Raw genomic sequence first — 22,338 nt, 5'->3', positions numbered from 1 at the left:
TACCGCTCTCTTTCACTCTCTTGAACGCGCAGCATGCGTATGCACAAATGGCGGAGCTGCGTACAAACAGGTGCGCAGTAGCTCAAATCTGCATTTGCTGACAGACAGTTTGAGCTACTTATCGGAATTATGGGAGATGTCGGCCTGACACTTTTAATTGGATGAATATTTTTTAGTTGTATGCCGTCAGATTATTTAGATCATTTACTGTAATCATTACTATTGGAATGTGAAGAGACTTTAAACCAGCACAACAAACAATGCTTCTGAATACAGTCACCTACTGCACCTTTAAGCTGCAGACACAAAAATCCTATTATATGAAGTATTGAATACATTCAGCAGTTCAGTAATGTTTATGTTTGTAATGTTTGGGTTTTTACCAAAATCTGGTTCAATCCTATGTCAACCCTACTGAAAAAAACAGCTTAAACCAGCCTGGGCTGGTTAGCTGGTTTTATCTGGTTGACCAGCCTGGTTTTAGAGGGGTTTTGGCCATTTCCAGGCTGGTTTCCTGCCCTTTTCAGCCTGGTCTTAGCTGGTCAGGCTGGAAAATGACCAGCTAAAACCAGGTTGACCAGCCTAGCCAGGCTAGGAGCCCAGCCAAAACCAGCTATGTCCAGATTAAACCAGGCTGGTCAAGTTGGTTTTAGCTGGATTTAGCTGGTCATTTTCCAGCCTGACCAGCTAAGACCAGGCTGGAAATGAAAACATTGCCTAAGTAATGTGCAAAAATGTAGCAGTGCTTTCTAGTGAATTCGTCACCTGAAACATGCATCAAAAATATATTAATAATTTATATATTTAGCAAAAATGTAGCCTAAGGCATGTATTTCCAATGAGCCTGGCCTGGAATATGCACAAAAAATTGTTGGGTTACACACAATTCCTTCATGTTCTCCCAAAATAACTTAAGTTAACTTAAAGAGCCCCTATTATACATTAAAAGGGCCATATTTTGGTTTTAAGGGTCTTCAACAACAGTCTAATATGCATGCAAGGTCAAAAAACACTTTCATGTTCTTATAATCTGCATTTATTTTTACCTGATTATCCCAGCGACTCCCATATGATTTGTTCAGCGATTCATTTGTTCCCAAAGCCCTACTTAGCGTGAAGCTAATCTGCGCTGATTGGACCGATGACAGCCTGTTATGATTGGTCGACAGCGTTCTGAGCGAGACAGAGTGAAATGCCCTGCACAGCTTATCAACAATATGGAAGTAGTCACAGTGCATAGTGCATGTGTGACCTGCCAACACTCCTGTTTCCCCAGAGTCTCCCGTATTTCAGACCCATCTCCAGCCACACGCACCCATTTTGTTATTTATTCCGGAAAACTACCGTGATTTCAACCTCATTGTAAGCATGTACTGTAGATTCCAGAAGCACTCGAACTGCACAAGGCTGGGTTATAATGCTGAGGTATTTTTGCAAAAATACACCTCAACCACTGACTCTTCACAGTTTCATCTTTGGGTAGAGAAAATAACAGTAACTTTCCCCTCACACTTCCAATAATATCTAGCTGAGCACAGCGTGACTTGATTCAACCGGCGTCTGCTACAGTGTGTGTCTAGCTTCTTTTTCTTTGCTAGTGGGCGGGGCCACAGGTTACAATTTTCCCGGGTTTGCATGCGCAACAACTAGGCGGGGCTTAAGTCTCATATGACATATAATGTACTGCTACAGGTTAAAGTACAGGTTACTTTCAGTTTCTCTCAGCGTGCGGTCGAAAGTAATGCACATGCAGATTATCTCTGGGGATGATTTAAACGTTAAAATATATGTCTGTAAGTGCTCTATTTTTACTAAAGCTCTACTTTTGAAAATATTCAAGGGTCATTTGATTATAATTAGTTTTATACCACTTGCATTGTGTTGTACAAACACATCTCCATGGCTTACACGTTATAATGGTGGTGTAAATATGATCATTTTGCTAATTTTCGACTCAAATTTAATAGATTTTCCCCATATGCATGTTAGGATTTGTATAAAAAATATGCAGACACGTGGGACATTATTATTATTATGCCTATTATTAAATTGTAGTATTTTCATAGCAAGTTAAACTACCCCTTCAATATGTTCAACAAGAAACAAGAAGAAGGAGCTTTGATTGCATATACTCAGGGGAAGAATGTCTGAGTGCATCAATTACATCAGGTTTCCACTTTTTTGTTGTGCTTGAATGTTAAAGCGGCCCTCCTTTGAATTGCCAGTCACTGATATGGCCCCCCGCCAAGTTGATTTTGAGACCCCACCCCTGATTTTAAATGTTGCTTCATGTAATGTTCTATCATGCACATTTGGGTGAAGACTTTGAACTTTTTCACCAAGCGCAGATTCAGAAAGGACAATGGTGGATGGACATCTTCAGATGCTGAGTGACTAAACGGTTCATTTTCTTCCCTCTTTGTATAATAAGAGAGATTTCTGTTATTTTACATCATTTGGAATATGCTTTTATAGCTGACCCCTTGAATAGGCATGTTTTAAATTATCTTCCAAATGGATCATGACCCAGTGGAGTGCCTGGTAATTCATTTTGTGAATAAAGTATTTTTAATTAATACATTTTGAGCTTATTTACCGCATATTTCAAGCAATGGAACTTGAAGCGCTCTTTCATTAAATCTCCGCCTGTAATAAGAACAAAACATTGCTGGAAAGATCATCCATTAAATGAATTTAATGATTTCTTTTTGGTAAAGTAATGAAATAAATTGTATAATGTAGTCTGGTATGTGAAGCCATGGTGCTCACGAGGGCAAGATGAGGTAAAGGCTGTTGCTTGTGTGTTTTTAGAGATCCATCTTTCCAGGCCACCTTGAAGGATCAATCTCAGAAAGACAACCGTACACAGTATTGATTTTTGAGAACACTCTTTTGAGGACAATCTCATTTGAATTTAAAGTGACAGTCACCAAAACGGCAATTTAGATCGAAGCCTAAAAGGTTCAGTTTCGAAGAAAAAATTATTTGTGTGGGAAATTGAGCTGAAACTTTTCATACGAGATATCAGATTTAATTTATATCTTGTCAAAAGGGGCATAATAGGTGCCCTTTAAAGCTTACAGGCATTCATATGTCATCTGACAGTAGTTTCATCTGAGGTATTTAAGGGTTATTAAAGAGTATTATAGACTATTCAGTTTTATTTGAGTGTTATTAAAGAGTATTAAGTGTTATTTAAGAGTATTATTAATTATTAAGTGTTATTTAAGAGGATTAGAAATACACTTTAATAGCTTAGCTTAGCATAGATAATTGAATCGGATTGGACCATTAGCATCTCATTTTAAAAATGGCCAGAGTTTCGAATATCGGGTGAATGAAACTGAAACTTTCTGAAAACTCCGGCCAGGGTGAAGATATTACATTTCGTTTTTGCCTCATGACATCAGCATGCTCGCTGCTTGTTTGCTCCTTTCTGATTGGCCAACATGGCTGGATTCACACCGAATGCTGAAGATGCTGAATCTGAAGATGAGAATCAGGCAATTGGAAATTGAGCATTGGAAATAGACCTTGATGGTTAATTTGTTGTTAGTTTTAGCATTTTTAAATCCATTCAGCTGATCTCCGGGTCTGGCGGAAGCATACGAGATATCAGATTTAATTTATATCTTTTCAAAAGGGGCATAATAGGTGCCCTTTAAAGCTTACAGGCATTCATATGTCATCTGACAGTAGTTTCATCTGAGGTATTTAAGTGTTATTAAAGAGTATTATAGACTATTCAGTTTATTTGAGTGTTATTAAAGAGTATTAAGTGTTATTTAAGAGTATTATTAATTATTAAGTGTTATTTAAGAGGATTGGAAATAGACTTTAATAGCTTAGCTTAGCATAGATCATTGAATCGGATTGGACCATTAGCATCTCATTTTAAAAATGGCCAGAGTTTCGAATATCGGGTGACTGAAACTGAAACTTTCTGAAAACTCCGACCAGGGTGAAGATATTACATTTCGTTTTCGCCTCATGACATCAGCATGCTCGCTGCCTGTTTGCTCCTTTCTGATTGGCCAACACGGCTGGATTCACACCGAATGCTGAAGATGCTGAATCTGAAGATGAGAATCAGGCAATTGGAAATTGAGCATTGGAAATAGACTTTGATGGATAATTTGTTGTTAGTTTTAGCATTTTTAAATCCATTCAGCTGATCTCCGGGTCTGGCGGAAGCACTTTTAGCTTATCTTAGCATAAATCATTGAATCAGATTAGACCATTAGCATCTCGCTTGAAAATATCCAGTTTTGATCATTTTTCTATTTAAAGCTTGACTTTTCTGTAGTTATATCGCGTACTAAGTCTCTGTCCACATGAGCAGGGGTATTTTTTTTTTATTCACAGTTTCACTGTTTGTCCACATGAAAACTGAGTATCAGCTGACTGAAAATGAAACTTCCTGAAAACCCCAGCCAGGGTGAAGATATTCCAAAAGAGTTTTCGCCTCATTATGTCAGCGTGATCAATGTTTGTTCCTTTCTGATTGGCCAACACGGCTGGGTTCATAACAAACACTGAAGACACGAATGAGGCAAATCTGCATGCTTGTGGAGCTCTTGAGTATTGGAAATAGAATTTGATGGTTAATTTGCTGTTAGTTTTAGCATTTTTGAATTCATTCAGTCGAACTCCGGGTCTGACGGGAGCACTTTTAGCTTAGCTTAGCATAGATCATTGAATCGGATTAGACCATTAGCATCTTGCTCAAAAAATGACCAGAGTTTAGAGTATTGGTTGGCTGAAATTGAAACTTTCTGAAAACTCCAGCCAGATTGAAGGTTTTCCAAATCTCTGGGGACAGTGTGATGGTGTGGACACTACAACCGGAGTTTTCGCTTCATAACATCACTGTGCACACTGTTTTCTCCTTTCTGATTGGCCAACATAGCTGGGTTCACACCAAATGCGGAAGATGTTAATTAAGCTAATTATTCTTCCCGCATTTGTGGAGCTCTTGAGTATTGGAAATGGACTTTGATGGTTGATTGGTTGATAGTTTTAGCAATTTTTGGAATTCATTGAGTTGATCTTTTTTTTGGTTTGGCGGGAGCACTTTTTGCTTCGCTTAGCATAGATCATGGAATCGGATTAGACCATTAGCATTTCGCTTGAAAATGTCCAGAGTTGTCATTTTTGTTGTAGTTGTCAAATGTCATTTTTCTATTTAAAGCTTGACTATTCTGTTGTTACATCGTCCACACAAACATGGGTATTTTCAAAACCGTATTTTTTTTTTCTCTTCACGGTTTTGCTGTTTGTCCACACAAAAACTTTTTGAAAACTCTGGCCAAGGTGAAGATTTTCGAAAATTCTGGGGTACATTGTGATTGAGTGGACACCGCAACCTGAGTTTTTGCCTCATGACATAAGCGTGCTTGCTATTTGCTCCTTTCTGATTGGCCAACACGGCTGGGTTCACGCCAAATGGTGAAGACATGAATGAGGCAAATTCTTCACATTTCCAGAGCTATTAACTATTGGAAATAGCCTTTGACGATTCATTCGTTGATAGTTTTAGCATTTTGAATCCATTCAGCTGATCTCCGGGTCTGGCAGAACCACTTTTAGCTTAGCTTAGCATAAGTCATTGAATCGGATTAGACCGTTAGCAGCTCCCTCGAAAATGACCAGAGCTTTGATCATTTTCTTATATAAAGCTTGACTATTCTACACTTATATTGTGTACTAAGACTGAAGTAAAATGAAAGGTTGCGATATAAAATAAAGTATAATATAAAATATAAAGTTAAATTACACAATTAAAGATAGCACTTTAGTTTAAGTAACAATTCACACTATTAACTACTGGCTTATTATGAAGATATTAAGAATTTATTAGTAATTAGAAAGTATGATCTTATTTTACATCCCTAATTCTAAACCCATCTACTACCCTAATAACTAACAATAAGCAGCTAATTAATAGTTTATTGATGGTTTGTCAATAACATGAGTTGTACATTATAACAAAGCATGACCCAATTATATAATATTGGACAAGTAGTTTGGAAAACGTGATAAAGATAGTATAGTATATAGTATTTGTGTTTTATGGTAGAAAGTAGGAGATTAAATTACTATCACAGCAACAAACTGGCTGCTAAACACGCAGTTGTTAAACCCCATAATGAAGATGTCTGTTTAGTGTCCTGTAAACAAAGCCGCAACTTTAAAGCTTGAAGCTATCATGGCTGAAGGTATGGTTAGGAAGTGATGGAGTTGGGTGGGAGCTTTTCCAAAGGACTTTTAGAATAAGAGGAAGTGTCATAAGTAATACCAGCTGCAAGGCCTGGGTGTGTCAGGTTTCCTCTGAAACAAACAAACCATTTTTAACTTCCTGCCCAGGCCCACCTTCCCCACAATAAGCCTGACAGGATGAAGGAAGGACGGTGTAATAGTACTGTAGTCTACATGAGACGCTATACTGGAGCAAAACGAGAGGACACAAATCTACATTACTGTCAAAAAAAAGTATTTACTTAAAATGTGGTTACACTTTACAATAAGGTTGTATTAGTTAATGTTATAAAATGTATTTACTAGAGTGAACAACATTATATTTTAGGGGAGAGCGGGGCTCAAAATAACACTTTTGGTTATGGCCAAATTTCGCTGAACTTTTTCAATAATTTGCATCTGCTGACACTGTGGTGAAAACCTTGGAAGCATGCCATGGTTAACCCTGAGCAAATACCTTAAAACTCTGTTACATTTTACCCCGCATTACTTTGTGCCCCGCTCTATACGCATTATACGAACATGAAAAACAATATATTTGTTAGACTTTGCCGCAGTTTTACAGTTATTTACTGCAAAAATACCCTGTAAATTACCACATACAATCTTTATAGTTCACTACTGTAATATGCACAGCATTGGGGGTCATTTGAAAACTTTTACAGTAATTTACTGCATATTAGAAATTTGCGTTATTGTACTGTAATCAAAGTAATTGTCACAAAATATATTTAAAACAGATTGATGAATGAAAATGACTTTCTTAGACCATTTAAAATGGATATAATAACAATAAGCTATAAAATACTGTAAGAAATTTGCGGTATCCTACTGTAATCAAAGTAATTGTATCACAAAATGTATTTAAAATAGATTGATGAATGAAAATCACTTTTTTTAGACCATTTAAAATGGATATAATAACAATAAGCTATAAAAATACTGCAAGAAATTTGCGGTATCCTACTGTAGTCAAAGTAATTGTATCAAAATGTGTTTAAATAGATTGATAAATGAAAATCACTTGTATAGACGATTTAAAATGGATATAAAACAATAAGTGATAAAGATACTATAAGAAATTTGCGTTATTCTACTCTTATCAAAGTAATTGTATCACAGAATGTATTTTAAATAGATTGATGAATGAAAATCACTTGTATAGACCATTTAAAATAGATATAATAACAATAAGCTATAAAAATACTAAGAAATTTGCGTTATTCTACTGTAATCAAAGAAATTGTATCACAAATGTATTTAAATAGATTGATGAATATAAATGACTTTCTTAGACCATTTAAAATGGATATAATAACAATAAGCTATAAAAATACTGCAAGAAATTTGCGGTATCCTACTGTAATCAAAGTAATTGTATCACAAAATGTATTTAAATAGATTGATGAATGAAAATCACTTGTATAGACCATTTAAAATGGATATAAAACAATAAGTGATAAAGATACTATAAGAAATTTGCGTTATTCTACTGTAATCAAAGTAATTGTATCACAAAATGTATTTTAAATTGATTGATGAATGAAAATGACTTTGTAGACCATTTAAAATGGATATAATATCAATAAGCTACAAAAATACTGTTGGATATGATCTCATCGCTTGTGGAATTTCATTAAATTTAACTCAATTGTAAATACTAAAAATAAGGGTTTTGCACTGCTAGTGTGAAATGTAAATAAGTTATGGTAAAATTGCTGGAAAAATTGTAATACTGTAAAATTTAAATATCGTAAAGGGGATTTTACCATAAAAAGAAGTTTGCGGTAAGGCTGTTTTACTGTAAAATAAAATTGCGGTATAGGGCCCTGCTACTGTAAAACACATTTACGCAAAATAGGCTCATTCTGAAAACGTTGCCCTGTTAACATTTCTGTAGATCGGAAATTATGTAGCCAGAAGAACGTATGGCTGCATTTCATCTTAAAGCGAATGCTTCGGAGCGGTATGACACTGTTCCTTTTCACGCTTACCAGCTGACCGCTTATCTCCATATTGACGGCTTTCCCGCTGTTACCAGTTATGTCCAGTAACCCGACACGTACATCAGAGGATTTGAGATGCAGAGCGGAGTTGATCGTGATGACCAAATCTGTTGTAAAATCTGAAAACGTGGTAAAAATCAGGCGAGGGCCTTTCTTTTTCTGGATTGCTTTTGAAAACACTATCAGTTGGGTTTAGGGAAGGAGGAGGGTGGGTCAGTCGATCGGTCGGTCAGTCAGTCAGTCGATAGCTGCCTCTGGTGGATTTACGCAAGAGCAGCAGGCGTGAATGGCACTTGCGAGGGAAATTTGAGATCTTATAAAGTGTACACAGCGCTCTCTGCTGGATTCATGAAAACAAAACCTACAAAAAAATGTAGCTCCTGGGACGTATTTGGCGCTCTCCAGAAATGTATATAGGGAAAGTTTTTTTCCAATTGTGAGGTAGTTCCTGGAGAAACAGAATATTATATGAGAAAAACAGTGGGCGTGGCTTGTTTTTTTCTACTGTGAGCTGATTGGATGAAGTAAAGTAGGCATTTTATTCTGGGTTTGCGAGTTAGTTGTCAACTGACAGCTGGAGGGGCGTGGTTAAGTATGTTAGTCACGCCCAATACAGTTTGAACTACATCTGAACTTCATACAGATGTAATCTGAGAATTTAACTGAAAACTAACAGGAAGTGCATTTTCAGTTTTCAATTAAAGATAACAAGAGCAAACAATTATTCTTTTTTTTCTTAATGACATGCACAGAATAATTCTTCACCACAAAACTAGCTATGTGAGCTAGTTTTGATTTCATGGGGAGTTTAATCTTAGAAACTGGAGCTGTAATCCCCTTATTAATGCTTGAAAAATGTTGCTACTTGCTACTTCAAATGTTGAAATATGTCCAGTATTCTTGGCTAACGATACTTTTGGGAAACGCATGGCTAGTTTCTGTCCTATAGGGAGTATGTTGAAATTTTGGGTTTGTGTGCCAAGAGAATGCCTCCAAATCAGTGCATTCAATTCGAGGCTATATGAGTGAATATAACTCTTATGTGGAATGAAGTCTTTACAGCAGATTTGGCACTTAAAATATCTGTTAATTAACAGTTTCTGCATTTTGTGCTTTCCGTTTATTTACGTTTGTGAATTGCATTATGGGATGTTGATCTCTTCTCTGTCGACTTTTGATATTGAAAAATCAACTCTACAGTTTAACAAAGAGACTTTTATTGACATTTTAGAGGTTTGAAGTAATATAATGTATAACAAATAATAAGATAGAGACAAAATAGAGACAAAATAAGTCTGTAAAATAGCAGTAAATGTACTGACAGTTTATTACAAGTTGTTTGTAGCCTAATATACAACACCAACCCAGACAATGCCAGTTTAAACTATTAAAAATGTTCATAAAAGTCTCTTTTTTTTACTTTTTAAGGTTAAAAGTCGCTGGAAGAATGATTAAGGTCTCATAATGCAATTCAAATGCATATTTAATTGGGAAAAATTAAAAAGTTGAATCACAAAATATGGAAAACTGCTAATTTGCGGATATTTTTGGACAGTGTAAGGGTTCAAATTAAGGACACATGCAGTGCTCAACACAACAAAACATGACAATGGCTTTGACTGCAGTGTAGTTTGTCCAAGTGAACTCAAAATTGGCATGCAGTGTCTGTTATTGTTCGTGATGATGGTTGTGTGTATTGAGAAGGTTTTTGTGGCCGCCATTTTAATGGCAAGATGTCAACAAAAGGTGACCAGAAAATATCTGATTTATTTAGTTATTTATTTTTTAGCCTACGTGTATTAAGTGAAATTTCGTTGACTAATTAACATCATTTACATGTATTATTTGAAGGGATAGTTTCCAAGTTGAGGCTGGATGGGCATTCGCTGCATAAAACATGCTGGAATAGTTGGCGATTCATTCCGCTGTGGCGACCCCTGATAAATAAGGGACTAATCCAAAGGAAAATGAATGAATTTAAAAGGATAGTTCAGCCAGACTGTCATAATTTACTCACCCATAAAGAAGCTATTTTGATGAAAGCTGAAAACCAGTAACCATTGACTTTCAAAGTAGGAATAACAAAGATGGAAGTCAATGGTTACAGGATTCATTCATTCATTTTCTTTCGGCTTAGTCCTTTTATTCATCAGAGGTTGCAACAGTAGAATGACCCGCCAACTTATCCAGCATGTTTTATGCAGCGGATGACCTTCCAGCTGCAACCCAGTACTGGGAAACACCCATAAACTCATTCACTCTCACACACACACACACACACACACATACACTATGGCCAATTTAGCCTATTAATAAAATCACTTATACATCACCTATAGCACATGTCTTTGGACTGTGAGGGAAACCGGAGCACCCGGAGAAAACCCACACCAACACGAGGAGAACATGCAAACTCCACACAGAAATGTCAACTGGCCCAGCCGGGACTCGAACCAGCGACCTTCTTTTTGTGAGAAGACAGTGCTAACCACTGAGCCATCGTGTCGCTCTATTTGCAAATCAGAAAATTAATAAAAAGTTCTACCATGACAGTGAAATCTTTGCATCTCTTTGTTGTTTTAATGTGAAATGGGTATTTTTTTCCTGTAGATATTTAGAAGCATTTCAGCAGTGATGCCAACAACGAAACAACATCATAAAAGTCTAGACAACCTGAGTGCTTTAATCCAAGGCTTCTGAAGCCAAAATAGAGCTTTGTCTAAAGAGAACAAATTACAAATACAGTAAAACTGGAAAACAGCACTCAAGTCTCATTCAAGACTCTCAGGCACCTCAGAGTTTAGTAATTCTTCAGCTCACCCTCAAGTCAAACTAAGATATTTTAAACAAATCTGTGCGATTTCCCTCCGCTGGAAGTCTGTTCTGCCAAAACACAAACTAGGACAATAGATCTAAATGAATCTGGTGGATTAATCGGAGTCTACTTGATCATAATATGATGAAAAGATGTCATTTAGGCTTTTATTAAAGGGTTAGTTCCCCCAAAAACGAAAATTCTGTTGTTAATTTCTCACCCTCATGTTGTTCCAAACCCCTGAGACCTTCGTTCATCTTCAAAACACAAATTAAGGTATTTTAGATGAAATCCTGGAGCTCTCTTATGCTCCATAGACAGCAATGGATCAACCAAAAACAATGTCAGAACATTTCATATGTCTTCAGTGGTTCAACTGTTATCATGCGAAGCTCCAAGAACACTTTTGTGTGACAAAGAAAACTGTAAAAACTACTTTGTTCACCTTTGTCTTGGTTGGGTGTGTGTTTACTATGAGTAATGTGGTGCTTTTTTGTGTGTTGCGTTGCTGACTCTAATAGTACATTGTATTATCCATAGTAAAATCAACCTGAACTGTTGCGGAGAAGAAGATAAAAGCAAACAGAGTCATTTTTACTGTTTTTGGTACACAAAAGTGTTCTTGGAGCTTCGCATAATTACAGTAGAACTACTGTACTCATGTATAATGTTTTGACAATGTTGCTGGTTTCTTTTCTGTACTCTGAACGTCTTGATCCATTGCTGTATATGGAGCAGGAGAGAGCTCCAGGATTTCATCTAAAATATCTTAATTTGCATTCTGAGGATGAATGAAAGTCTCAGTGGATGGAAACAACATGACAGTGAGTAATTAATAACAGATGTTTAATTTTTTGGTGAGCTAACCCTTTAATAAAAGCCTAAATGACTTGAGTTGATCATATTGTGATGGAGAAGCCTTCGGTTGATTCACCTGATTCATATTTAGCTATTGTCCTAATTTGTATTTCAGCAGGCTTTCAATGGAGAGACAAATATCTTTGCTTTCAGAAGATTAACTAATTTGTTATGAATATGGAAAGACGTGAGGGTAGGTAAAGAAATACTAAAAATCTTTGCTTTTGGGTGAACTAACCCTTTAACACAACAGAGGCTCAATCATAACAGGCATGATCTAATCCTTTACTCTGTTTGAATATATTTGAATGCGTCCGTAAATGTCCTGCTTGTTTTCCTCCATCCAGTTCCTCACGTTCTGAAGACCTGTGCAGAGTTCATAGAGAAACATGGGATTGTGGATGGAATCTACAGACTCTCAGGAATCACATCTAACATCCAGAAACTCAGGTCGGACAGTTTGTTTGAAACCCTACATGCATACACTCAGTATTTGGGGTAATTAGTAACTAGTTACTGTAAATAAAATGACCTAAAAGGTAAATGGATTACTGTTCATTTTTGAGTAATTTACATTACTTATAATACATTTGCCTTAAAAACTGTAAATACATTCAAATGTTGTGTACAAATCAATTTAGAGAAGCAGAGTAATTGTATTTTTCCTTATGCAAATATAGTTAGAATAATAATTGTAATTTTTAACTAATATTACATTCATCAAGAAGATAGCACATGCTTTACATGAGCACTTTGTTTAATTTGGATATTTTGCATAATAATTGGATTTTACAAATAAATAGGTTACATTATTCATCCTTAAGAATCAATGAGTTGAGTAATGCTGTGTTCACACCAGCATGTGAGAATAAATCACGTTATTCGTGTGTAAATAGACGCGTAAATATTACTCTCTTCATTCGCACGTCAAATTCGCTTCGTTCGTGCATTAAATTCAGTTCACAGTAGATGCGGATTCCTGTCATGGGAGATGTTTCTGTCAGCCAGGTGTCTCTAGTTTCTATGCTAAGTGGCTAACATGTATTTTATTGAGAGAGTAGCTGTACTTTATGTGCTTTATGAAGGCTGAAAAACAGCCTAGATTTGTTCGGCGCCGTGTCTGAGTGCACTAGATACATTCAGAGGTGCACCCAGCTCTCCGAAATCATCAACTCCTCCAGAAAATGTACCTGGATGATGGAGGCTTTCAGCAGTGCTTCCGACTGAGCCGAGCCTAGTTTGATGAACTTTTGTCTGGTGTCGGCAGGAGGATTTCCTCTCGGGACACCAACAACAGGCACTATGTCATAATCAGGCCCCTATAAGAGCAAGCTCCTGATTGGTTAACGCTGCGCTAATGTCTGCTGAAGTTCAGATTTTCTAACTCGCGTCAAACAAGCAAAACGCTCAACTCACGCTGCTTCAATTGTGCGTAACGCGCCGCAGGATGTCTATTCTCTGTCTTTGCATTGACTTAACATGTAAATCGCTCATGCTTGACGCTTCATCCTTGTCTGGTGGTCTCTTGGAGTTTTTTTTTCACACGATGCCTTTGTAATCACTTAAAAGTTCAGTTAATTTACTTAATTTGAAAATAGAAATAGAATTATGCACATTTAGTATTGTAGCGAGATATGCACGATGTTTGATTAGTTTTCCAATAGTAAAATGTCTGCATGAACACTTTGCATATGCAGGACTTTTGCCAGCTATTCTGCTCAGTGGAAAGCAAACGCCAAAGGTGCGAATATCAATATTGAATCTGTATTTATCAGAAAATGCTTACCAAACGTTTATTTTTTTGCCTTAAATTATAAGTTTACAATACCTGCTTTATAGTTTTGTTTTACCAGCTGATTTGTATTATAGAACTTAATAATTAATGTTTATGAGTTTCTTTAAATTCTTTATGCTTTTAAATGATGATTCATGTTTAATATGAAAATTATTCAATAAATCACTTTGTGTACATTGGAACTGTTAATGCTAAGAGTATTAAGTGCTAGTAAAGAGGGGAGGGGGTTAGAGAGAAGAGTGTTTCTACGGGTGGTTTGTCAAGGCCACTCACCTGTGTGAAACTCACTTCATAAATGCACAATGTTTTGTTTTCTTGTGTGTGTGCGTGTGTGTGTGTGTGTGTGTGTTTTTTTTTTTTTTTTTGGTATTGAGTGATCGTAAAGTGTTTTCTACAGGTGGTTTGTCAAGCCCACTCACCTGTAGAGGCACACTCAGGGTTTAATCACACTAGGCACGGTTGCCTTAATTGCCCCCTCTCCCCTCAGCCTGCACTCCCACTGTATTTTTACCTTTCGAGCCCGATCCCGCTTACGTCATCAATGATGTTCAGTTAGTAACAGAAGCACTCTGGCTCCAAACAATGGAGATTGCTTTAGTCATATTTTTTATATTATTTTAAGTCGTTTGGGATGCTGTGACATACAGCCAAATATTTAGCTGAACAGATCTACAAATTTTGAAGCTCAAAAATGTTCCTGAAAGTCCTCGTGCTGCACGTATTAGGAGGTGCAGCTGATGTGCAGTGAGGGGCTTGGTCTTTAATTAACTATGACAGTTCACGTTCATTGAAAAGTACGTATGATTAATAAATCCATTTCAAACAGTCCCTTAAAAGTGAAGGCGTGTCTTTAGTTTTCGTGCTCAGGTGCAGTTTGCACTCACACTACAACTGTATTGTGCCAAAGCTCAACCGAACCATGCTCTGGCACACCTCTTCCAATCAGGCCAGGGCCGGCCATCTAAACCAAGCCTGGGGGTGATTTGGAGCACTCACACTTGTCATATAAACTGGAAGATTGGGGTCAAATGCACCCAGGCACAGTTTGGATAGCCTAGTGGGAGTACACCCCCTTAGCATTGCGTAATGTTTTGAAGTTGTCATGTGATGGGGGGTGGGGGTGCTTTTTTTGTTTACAGGGGTTCAGGTGATCGCTGAAGAGATGAGTTTTTACCCAACTTACCCAACGCTGCATGCATGGAGTAGTTTAGTATGGTGGAAGTGTTTATGGTACTTGACTGAAAGCATTTTCTTTGTAGTAAACATGTGTTCCTCTCTGTGTGTGTATTCAGACAGGAGTTTAGCTCCGAACTCTGTCCTGACCTCACTAAAGAAGTGTATCTTCAGGATATCCACTGCGTGGGCTCTTTATGTAAGCTGTACTTCAGAGAGCTGCCCAACCCGCTCCTCACCTATGAACTCTACAACAAATTTACAGTAAGTTTTGTGAGTGGGGGAAATAGAGTGGGCTGGATGGAATAGAATAGAATAGAATAGAATAGAATACACTTCAAATATTATTTTTGCTGCTTGTTCAAACAACTTCTATTAACAAAAAGCTGAAAACATCACAATTCTTGAGATGTTTGTCATCATAACTTAGTTGTTTTATGTTCAATCCACTTAATTTTGTAAAAATGATTGTGTTAACTTAATCAGTTTATATTGGAATAACATGAGGGAATTGAGTGGAACCCAGCATTTTTTACAGTGTAAAATAGAATAGAATAACACATCTGAATCAGGTTAAGAGGTTTTGTTTTTGTGTTTGAATGTCATTGTGTTAAATACCAAAAATGACTATAAGTTGCAATATAAATTAAACAAGCAAACTTTCCATCTTGTAAACGAGGTTAAAACCTTAAAAACAGCTGAATATAATATTTAGTTTTTCACTAATTTTATATTAGACATTAAGCATGCATAAATGTCTCCTGTAGGTGTCCAAACAGTAGGATATAAATTGAGATTACATTGCAAAAAATATTTTTCTTACTTCAAATTTTTTTCTTGTTTCCAGTTCAAATATCTAAAAACGTTTAAATCAAGAAGCATTTTCTAGACAAGCAAAAGATTGTCTTATTTGACTAGTTTTTCCATAAAACAAGCAAAAAAACACTGGCAATAGGGTAAACAACATAATTTTATGTCAGGAGGAAAACCAACAGTATTTTGCTTGTTTTAAGGAAAAACTCAATTAAAAAAAGTTGCTTCCTGTCATATTTATGATGAATGATATGAATCTTGTTCTGTAAAGGATTCATTCATTATTTTCAGTTCAAAGGGAAAACAATTGGCAGAAAGCATCCCTTATTTTGCATTACTGCATATTATTTTACATTTCTATTATAAAACATTTGTCAAATATGAAATGAAGAGTTCAGATGCAAAAGCCGCTAAACGCCACTTCCGCCAAAAAATGAGATGATGACATTGAGTGAATGCTTTAGGCATGTACTACACCATCAACAAATAGATTTGCTTCAAATCATCTAAATCCCAGCGTCAGCGCATTCACAAATAACAGTTTGTTGGCAAAAGCCGTTAAACACCACTTGCCTTTGACAGCAAATCTCGTTATATCCCAAGAACCAAATCAGAAGGCGCTAATCGAATTATATGTTTTCAATATAACGGCGCGCTGATACGCCGGCTTTTATGAGGAGACTTTTTTTATTTCGATTCCGATTTTAAAAGACGGAGTTTGATGAACTGGATGAGCCTGTCCGACTGTCAGTGAATGGCTCATGAAAATGTGCCTTACCTGAAAACTCTGCGTAATAAGAAAAAGAAAACACAATGTACAGTCAGAAGTGTAGCATGCATTCATAACGATTTTTTGCGCAACATCAATACATTGAATGAGTCTGATTTACTATACATTACACGGCAACACCGTTTCACGAAAGACAGAGTGAAGATGCCGTTCTTTTATCCTCCTGCTATGAGGATAAACAAGAGACCAAGACCTTAAGTATGGTGAGGATGAATGAATGACAGCTTCGAAAAGTGTCTCAGAGGCGTCCCCTTTGTGTCCAGTAGACCTACCTTGTTGTTTTATTTGCTAATTTAAGCTATTTTTAAAAAGATAAATATAATTTATAAAACTATACATCATTTATATCACTTCATAATACCTATACGCCGGATAAGCTTTATATATTAATGGACAATACACAATGTTTTTACACTACATTATTTGAACCTACCAAGTTTAGTTTACGATGTTTACAGTGTTTACATTGCTCTACTTACATCAAATCTAAATCCCAATTATCAGAAATGACAACAGATTGTTAAGATTTTATTAATGTCAGTTCTTATGTTTTTGATTAATTCATTTACTTTACAAATTTCATTCATTCATTTTCCTTCTGCTTTTTCCTGGTTTATCACAGTGGAATGAACCGCCGCTTACTTGACAGATTTATGTATTTTTAATTTCAGGTGGTTTGTGTAATGTGTTTTATGTTAGGTAAAATAATTTCTTATTGCATCTATAGTGATTTTCAGCTAATTACACTGTCTTGTCCCAATATGTGGATTTAGAGGGTTTTGCAGAAAAAGCACAAGTGGATTTAGCTGGTTTTGACGCAAAAGTAAATCTACCTTATTAAAAAACAGAAAACTGTCTAAAGTGACATTTTTGAAAAAAGTTATTTTAATTACTAGCTAATAACCCTATCATTACAAATAGAATGAAACTTCTGAACCTAAGCAGAGGAGCCTGATAGAAAATGCTCATTTACAAGAAAAGAGGTCTGATGGATTTAGAGGGTTTTGCATCTGAACTCTTCATATATTTAGCTGCTTGTATCTTATCTCAAATGCTTACACTGGTAAAGTCACCTCTGTATCTATGCTGATTATCAAATCAGATAAACATGCTTAATAGCTTTTTGTTAACAGCAGAATTATTAATCATTATATTAACAATAGCTAGATTATTATGAACAGTGTGATGTTTCATAAGTCTGAGACAAGTTCAATAAAGCATTAAGCAGCATTACGTTTTTCAGATAGAGGGATAGTTTCCTCATCACGCACTAAACATTTAGCTTTTAGTTTAGCTTGTTTTGAACGTTCCTCTGCAGTTTCTTACAGCCCTGATGTATAAACCGTAGAATACACTGTTGTCCAGCATTCAGGAGTCATTGTTAATTATTGTCTGTGTTTGTGCGAAGCATGCAGTGTCGGTCAAAGAGGAGCAGGAGCAGCTGCGAAACATCAGGAGTGCCATAAAAGAGCTTCCTGAGTCACACTTCAGGTACAGTCTACCTTTTTATGCTGGAATGATTTAATATGATATACTAAAATCAAATAACATGATAAATACCCCCCTCCCCTCATAAAACTAAATATTATGTCATCTGAATGCTGAATAAATATGATTTCCATTGATGTTTGGTTTGTTAGGATTATACAATACTTAACTGAGATATAATGTTTGACAGTCTGGAATATAGGGACTCATTGAAATGGTACTCTTGACAACTCTTTAGAGTGGCCAGTATATTAGCCGATAAATATACATTTCTCTCATTTTCCTGCATGATTACAAAAACAAAAGACCTTCAGTGAACAACTGATTTTATTTTCAATGCTGAATTTCAGGAAAGGTTGAACTGATCTTTGCAGTTTATTAATCTGGCCATTCTTTTCTTTGGCCACCTTTCTTTTATGTAAATAAAATCTACTTCCTGACCTTAAAAATGCATAAATAAAGCAACCAAGTCACTGAACATTACTTAAAATCAAAATAGGAGTAAAATAATTTTAAAAAGTGGTGGGCAGCAAGGCTTTGAAATGAACATAATTTACCGGCTTAATAATATTGGCCTAATTCTGTTATCAGACCGATAATGATGACATTACAAATTGGATTTATCAGCCGATATTGATATGGCCACCAATTTACTACTGGAATCTGAGGGTATAAAAAAAGTCTAAATATTGAGAAAATTGTCTTTTAAAGTTGCCTAAATTATTCACTTATTAATGTTGCTAATCAAAAATTAAGTTTTGATATATTTACAGTAAGACTTTTTCTGAATATCTTCATGAAGTTTCTTTTACCTTATATTCCCAAGGATTTCTGGGTTAAAATAAAAATAAAGTCAACCCATAATATGTATTTTTTGGCTTTTGTCAAAAAAAATACCAGTGAAAATTAAGATTTATTTTGTGGTCCAGGTTCAGTTGAAGTCAAAATTATTCACCCTCCTGTGAATTTTTTTTTCTTTTATTAATATTTTCCAAATTATGTTTAACATAGCCAGAAATGTTCACAGTATTTCCTATATTATTTTTTCTTCTGGAGAAAGCCTTGTTTTTTTTCAGCTAGAATAAAAGCAGTTTTAAATTTTTTAAAACTATTTTAAGGTCAAAATTATAAGCCCCTTTAAGCTATATTTTTTGTTCGTCCACAGAACAAACATGCCTAATTACATAACTTGCCTAATTAACCTAGTTAACCCTTTAAATGTCACTTTAAGCTGAATACTAGTATCTTGTATCTAAATATCTAGTGAAATATTATGTACTGTCATTATGGCAAAGACAAAATAAATCAGTTATTAAAAAAAATTATCAAAACTATTATGTTTAGAAATGTGTGGAAAAAAATCTTCTCTCTGTTAAAAAAAATTACACAGGGGGGCTAATAATTTAGGAGGTCTAAAATTCTGACTTCAACTCTAAGTGGTTTCTGTCTTTATTTACTTTTGTATTGTTGAAGCATGTGTTTGCGCTTCCATTTTATTTTGAAACACAGAAAGTAAAAACTGACAGATTATCCTAACTCTAAATATTTTATTTGTTATTGACCGACCTTCTTGACATTGGGCTGATCTCTCAGCAGAAGTCTCCTTCATGAACCATTCACTCTTGTGAATCCAAATGAATGCTTTCCCATGAATCATTTGACCTGCAGTTTACAAAAACATCAGTACAATCACTTATCTGGCTGCTTAATTTCCATTGTGCATTGGGGATTCAACTATAGCTGCACAACATTTTCCAGAAACCATAGTAACTTTGTCTGAAATCCTTTGTTTGAAACACATTGGTTTAATAATAGACAACTGCTGTCAAAGACATCCCAGGAGGTGGTGTCACAACTTCTAACTTGTATGTTTTATGCAATCAGAGTGGAGAAAGCCTTCATTTTATGCCTCATACTGTTGAATTTAAAATAATTAATATAATAATTATTGCTTTTGTAAAATGTTTGTTCTGTTTCAGACATTTTTCAAAGGCTGTTTAACAGAGAAGTTTTATTTTAACATGTTTTAAAAACGTAATACACTGCAAAAAATGCTTTTCTTCTATTTTTTTGTCTTCTTTCTAGTCCAAATATCTAAAAATTCTTACATCAAGAAGCATTTTCTTGGCAAGCAAAACATATTGTCTTATTTTCAGAAATATTATGCCAATATTAAGTGAATTTTTCCTTAAAACAAGCAAAATAATCTTGTTTTTCCTTTTGACATGAGATTATTTTGCTTACCCCATTGGCAAACTCAATTAATTTTGGCAAATTATTTCTTAAAACAAGACAATGTGTTATGCTTGTCTAGAAAATTCTTCTTGATTTAAGAGTTTTTAGATATTTGGACTAGAAACAAGACGAAAAATCTAAGTAAGAAAATCATTTTCAATAGTGTTAACTAATTTTTATTCCCTAATTTATTTAGTTTTTCCATAATATTTTCCAAAATACTAGTATTCAGAAGCTATAATTGTACAGTAACTAGTAGCTTTAAAGTCTTTACTACACTAAAACATATTTGGTAATTAACAGTTTGCATATTTATGTGGTTCACAAGTGTTTTCTTTTTAATTAATATGTTTTGAATTGCATTATGGGAGTTTAATCTCTGCTCTGTCGACTTTTAATGTTCAAAATTCAACTCTACAGTTTAACAAAGTGACTCTTATTGACATTTTAGTAGTTTGAAGTAATTTAATGTATAATAAATAATAATATATTGAGAATTAATTCTGTAAAATCACAGAAAATGTACTGGCAGCTTATAACAAGGTTTCTGTGGCGTTATAAACAACACCAACCCAGATAATATAGCTCTGCAAACTTTTAAAAATCCTCATAAAAGTCACTTTTTCAAACTTTTCAAGGTTAAAAGTTTTTCAAAAGCATAAATAAACAGGAAAATAAATAAAAATATGTTAATTTATGGATATTTTTACAGTGTTATGGTTAATTAGGTTAACTAGGCAAGTTAGGTTAATAATGAAAGTCACTGGAAAACAATGGTTTGTTCTGTGGTCAATCAAAAGATACATTTAAGGGGGCTAATAATATTGACCGCAGGCAGTATTTTGACCATAATCAAAACAAAAGAATTAAGAATTTCTCCAGAAGAAAAAATATAATCGGAATTACTATGAAAACATCCTTGCTCTATTGAGCAGCACTTGGGAAATATTTGAAAAAGATTAATCATTTAGTTGTCAACTGTATAGTATATGAATATTAATCTCTTAATGAATGTATTTTTGTTTTATTTTTCCTCACAGAACGCTGGAATACCTCACTAAACATTTGGCGTATTTAGCCACCCTCAGCCACCAAACCAACATGCATGCTCGCAATCTTGCTCTGGTGTGGGCTCCAAATCTACTTCGGTGAGTTTTATATTCTTTTTATACACACATTATTCATTGTCTACTTCAGTGTTTCCCAACCCTGTTCCTGAAGGCACAGCAACAATACACATTTTAACCTCTACCTAATCAAACACCTGAATCAACTCATCAGAACATTAGAAGAGACTCCATAACCTGAAGTTTATGGGTCAGATAAGAGAGACATTCAGAAATATGTACTGTTGGTGTGCCTACAGGAACTGGGTTGGGAAACACCGCTCTATTTTAAATTGTTCCTATTGATCTCCTATAACAGGGCCACATATAAAAGAGATAACTAATCCAAAAAAATTGAATGTCCTTTACATTTACTCGCATTCACTCTAAACTTTCATGAATGTCTTTCTTCTGTTGAACACAAAATAAGATAATCTGAAGAATGTTGGAATAGCAGCTATTAGCTATGTTTCCATCCAAAGATGCGAATTAAATTTATACGCAAAACTAGAGTATTGCATAAAAGATTTGTGAATAAAGCCGTGTTTTTACATTTAAAGAGCCAAAAAGACACTCCCTGATGATAAAATGGAGCCAAATATCTAATAGAAAAAGCAAATTTGATGCGATACGAGAAGCTGCGTGAATCTTTTTCTTATAAAAATGAATTGCTTGCGCCTCAGAAGTCAATCTGACACAATTAATGCTTAAAGGTCTCGTGAAGTGCTTTGAAATGTGCATTTTTATTTGATGTTTGGCGTAATCTCAACCAAAACACGAAAAGAGGGTGGGGCATTGTGTAGCTCCGCCCCTTTTTATTAAACAGCCAATAGCATTTTGCTTAATCACCGATCTGCTAGTGTGAGTGGTTGAGCTCAGGTGCATCAAACGAGAAGCATCTTGAAGGGGGCGGGGCAGACACTAGAGAGAATTTGATTGGTCAAAAAATTTGATGAGAAACTGAAGTATGTGACGTAAAAAAACTGTTTAAATCAATTTTT

General features: G+C 35.3%; 1 protein-coding gene across 2 annotated transcripts in view; it reads left to right on the top strand.

Annotated features, from left to right (window-relative positions):
- Window positions 1–22,338, top strand: part of arhgap31 (Rho GTPase activating protein 31) — a 52,214-nt gene that overhangs the window by 5,078 nt on the left and 24,798 nt on the right. For both annotated transcript variants that reach the window (XM_056458793.1, XM_056458792.1), the window contains exons 2-5: window positions 12,285–12,387; window positions 15,025–15,169; window positions 17,917–17,999; window positions 21,272–21,379. In XM_056458793.1, coding sequence (XP_056314768.1) covers window positions 12,285–12,387; window positions 15,025–15,169; window positions 17,917–17,999; window positions 21,272–21,379 — 439 coding nt within the window. The remainder of the gene's footprint in view (window positions 1–12,284; window positions 12,388–15,024; window positions 15,170–17,916; window positions 18,000–21,271; window positions 21,380–22,338) is intronic.

This window comes from Danio aesculapii, chromosome 5, assembly GCF_903798145.1.
Source record: "Danio aesculapii chromosome 5, fDanAes4.1, whole genome shotgun sequence".
Taxonomy (NCBI): Eukaryota; Metazoa; Chordata; class Actinopteri; order Cypriniformes; family Danionidae; genus Danio; species Danio aesculapii.
The sequence above is the reverse complement of the archived record's forward strand: the minus strand, read 5'-3'. Positions and strand labels throughout refer to the sequence as shown.